Below are 3445 nucleotides of genomic sequence, written 5' to 3'. Positions count from 1 at the left end.
ATCATCCTAAACACCTGCTGGCAATAAAGACTGACGATAAAAGGGGCCACATTAACATTCACAGCAAAACTTTAACAGCTGATGTATGAATACAGGAGTGTAAGGAGTCTTTACAAATATTATAATTCATGTTGATTTTATTTACAAGGAAGTTCAAAGGTCAGCAAACACAATGTTTTATCCAAGTCTTGATATATTATGGACATAATATAAATACACACTTTGCAGACATCAAAGTAATCAGGTCAACTCAAGTTCACGTCTAAAATCTTTCAGGAACACGTTTCTTCTGTCAGAGGGACCCAACGATCTAATCTAGATCAGTAATCAAGTGCAAAACAACATTATGCAAATATCTAATGTGACAAAACAAAACAATCCTGCCAGTCTGCTGAACATACAACAGAAGACAACTACCAACACATCAGTGAGCTTTTGCATTTAAACACTGACCACACTTTCACCAAGTGCAGCTCTGAGACCAGTTTCTCTGCTCCAGACATAATGAAAGGAGATGGCCGGGAGGCACTTTCTTAATGATCTGACATCAGCACTTCTGATCTTTATGAATGCAGGCCATCGTTTACCCACGAGTACTGGTTATAATAAAGTGCATCAAATTTCTAACTCCAACTTGCTGGTCACAGATGGATAAAGATGGCGGTCTATTTGTTCTGTTTATCTAATTTGTTCTATAGATTTGTCTTTCCATATTGTGTTCACTTGTGTTCATGAAAAATGTATCAAAAAAAATATATATATATATATATATATATATACATGTACTGTGACACACAAAACAATAAGTCTTAGATGGTGAAAGACCACAATCAAAACTTGTTTCGGAAAGGAGAGATGACCCCTTAATCAGTTTGGGGCATGGTTGTTTCTACACATCAGGAAACCTTGTCAGGGATCTTCCCGTTCCTGGTAGCTTCACTGGGTTTTCCCCTGGCAGTATGAGAAGCTCCATCTACGATCGCTGTCAGGGAGAAACGATCAGGACATTTACAAATCAATCCAGTGTCATTAAGAATAGCTGGTAAAAACAACCTGAGGGGGTCAGACACACTCACCGAGTTGTCTTATCGAAGATGCTCTTCACGCCTGTGAGGAAGTTGCTGCTGGGGACTGGCCAGCTGAAATACTCCTTCCAGTAGTTGATGACTGGTGTTTTTTTGCACTCCAATGTAGCAAAGTTAAAGGCACTGCAGCAATAAAACTTCCATCTGAAATTAAAAATCCAGGTGTCCATTTGTTATCAAAAAAGAATGCTTAGCTTCATTTTGATTTACTTTCGCTTGTGTTCATGCCAAATAGAATGAATAAAACACTCAGCCTGCATTTGAGGGTTTATCATTTTAGATATCTTGGACTCAGTAATAAAGACTCACCTCCTGTCCTGAAAGAGGCTGCTGTGTTCACCGTAGACCCCTGCTATCACCTGGTTGTCACCACATTTGAAGTCCAAGTCTCCCCAGTAATTGTTCACATAGTTTGACCAGCGGCATGTCCTCGTTTCCTTGAAAGCCTTGCACGAAATCCCCCACAGTCGATCATTCTGGTCGTTATTGTGGACACTAATCAGGAAGCAAATTAGCATGTTAGAAAAGTAAAGAATCAGGAAAACCCTGGAACCCACAATATTGTGAAAAGAGGCCTTTTCAAGCACCTTTTATAAGGCATAACACAAAAACACGAGTGATCCTTAACAAAACAGTGAATTCATTTGAGCTGCCCACCTTGTGATGCCAGAAACAGCCTGGCCATAAGGACACTGTCGACTCAAATCATCACCCAACACATTGTCCCAGTTGCCATTTTTGTGCAGGTAGTCCTCTGTGAGGAAAAAGTTCCCCGGGTGAGCTACATTTTCAGTTCATTAGGACATAAAACAAATGACTTTTGTATTCTCATACTCACTGCAGCCATAGAGCTTGTTGATCTTCAGTATGTCATTTTCTGACATGTGTTTCCTCTGACCTATTTGTGCTGAGGGATCGAGGGGAGTGATGGTGTCCTTTGTATTCTTTGAGAAGTCCTTCGGTCCATAATGCATGACAGAGGAGTAGTCATATGGAACATTGAGGTTATTTGTATCGCGTTGGTCAAAATTACTTTTATAAGCGTCGTCGATGTTTTCGTAGTTGATCCTGACATAAATGTTCCTGTCACTTCTGCTTTGCTCGTGCCAGAAGCCAAGTGTGTGGATGAGCTCGTGCTGGATGACGCCATGTTGAATGCATCCGCTACCAAGGGACAACTGCTGAGCCCCTCCTGTTTGTCCAACATAAGACCAGCATCCGGTGGCCTTCACAATGCTGATGTAGTTGGTCTGAACTTTGAGAGGAACGAAGCGGATACAAGTGCTCAGGTGGAAGGCGTTGATGGCGTTGTCAATGGCGCTCCTTTCAGCACTCGTGAAGTCACTGTTTACAACATAAGGTACTTCGACCATCTGACTTGACTTTGGCCATTTGCACTGACTGCAGACTGTTGCACTCCTTGTTTTTTTCACTGCAACATCCCCTTCAGTTAAATAGCTTTCAACTGGTTTGTTTGCTGCAAGGATTTGTGAGTTGACTGTCTGGGTGTCTTAAAAAAAGAGATTGGGAAAGATTTAGTTAGGTAACATTGATGCAACAAAGAAAAAATGTTATTCTTTCTCGTGTGGCCACAGGCAATGAAATATACTGAAAGTAGTCACCTTGTGTTGTTCCTCTGCAGTAACTGAAGCTCCAGCGATGATCTCTGTAAGTAAAAGAAAACATTGTGCCATGATTTTGAGGTCTCATTGACAGACTTATCAATAGAAGCTCTGCTGGTCTGGGTACATATCGATGTTAGGATGATCTTTGGTTTAGGAGCAGACTGTTTAAAGTATAAAAACATGGTAACTGTTGAAAGTACAAATATGACCATCTGTTGTCAGAATACTCACCCATTGTTATCCTTGTTGTGGGTGTAGATGCCTGTCAGGAAGTTGTCTCCAGGGACGTACCAATCAAAGTCTTCAGTCCAATAGTTGACCATTGGTGTTTCCCGGCAGTCAAATGTGATCAGTTTTGTGGTGGTGCAGCAGAGCACATTCCATCTGAAATCAGATCAGATCAAGCGAACCATCGTACATTTTTAATGACTCCTCAACTGACAGACCACTGAGAGTCACACTCATCACCATCGAGCACAGCATCAGTCCTTTGTGTTGTCAACAGTCTACCAACCTTCTGCCTCCGTGATAGCTCTGGTAGTCGCTGTAGAAGCCAACTATAACATGATTGGCCGGGCAGTTGTAGCTCATTTCTTGGTCGTACAAGTTGAAGTAACCCGACCAGAAGCAGCTGCTGATGTCGGAAGGCTTGCAGTCAATCTCCCACTGGCGATCATTCGCAAAGGCACTGTGGACACTTTGACATAAAGGAGACAGGATCCAGTGAGATGTGCA

The 3445-nt window shown here is 41.9% G+C and overlaps 1 protein-coding gene across 1 annotated transcript; it reads right to left on the bottom strand.

The window, feature by feature from the left end:
- Positions 1–750: 750 nt before the first annotated feature.
- On the bottom strand, positions 751–3445 carry LOC124057149 (zinc metalloproteinase nas-36-like; the record flags this gene model as incomplete). The annotated part of the gene is made up of 8 exons (XM_046385284.1): positions 751–982; positions 1077–1229; positions 1395–1580; positions 1743–1839; positions 1924–2595; positions 2708–2751; positions 2942–3094; positions 3225–3445. Coding segments are annotated over 8 exons (1572 nt in total), but the record flags the coding sequence as incomplete, so codon positions are not given.

This window comes from Scatophagus argus, chromosome 3 (assembly GCF_020382885.2).
Source record: "Scatophagus argus isolate fScaArg1 chromosome 3, fScaArg1.pri, whole genome shotgun sequence".
NCBI lineage: Eukaryota > Metazoa > Chordata > Actinopteri > Scatophagidae > Scatophagus > Scatophagus argus.
The sequence above is the reverse complement of the archived record's forward strand: the minus strand, read 5'-3'. Positions and strand labels throughout refer to the sequence as shown.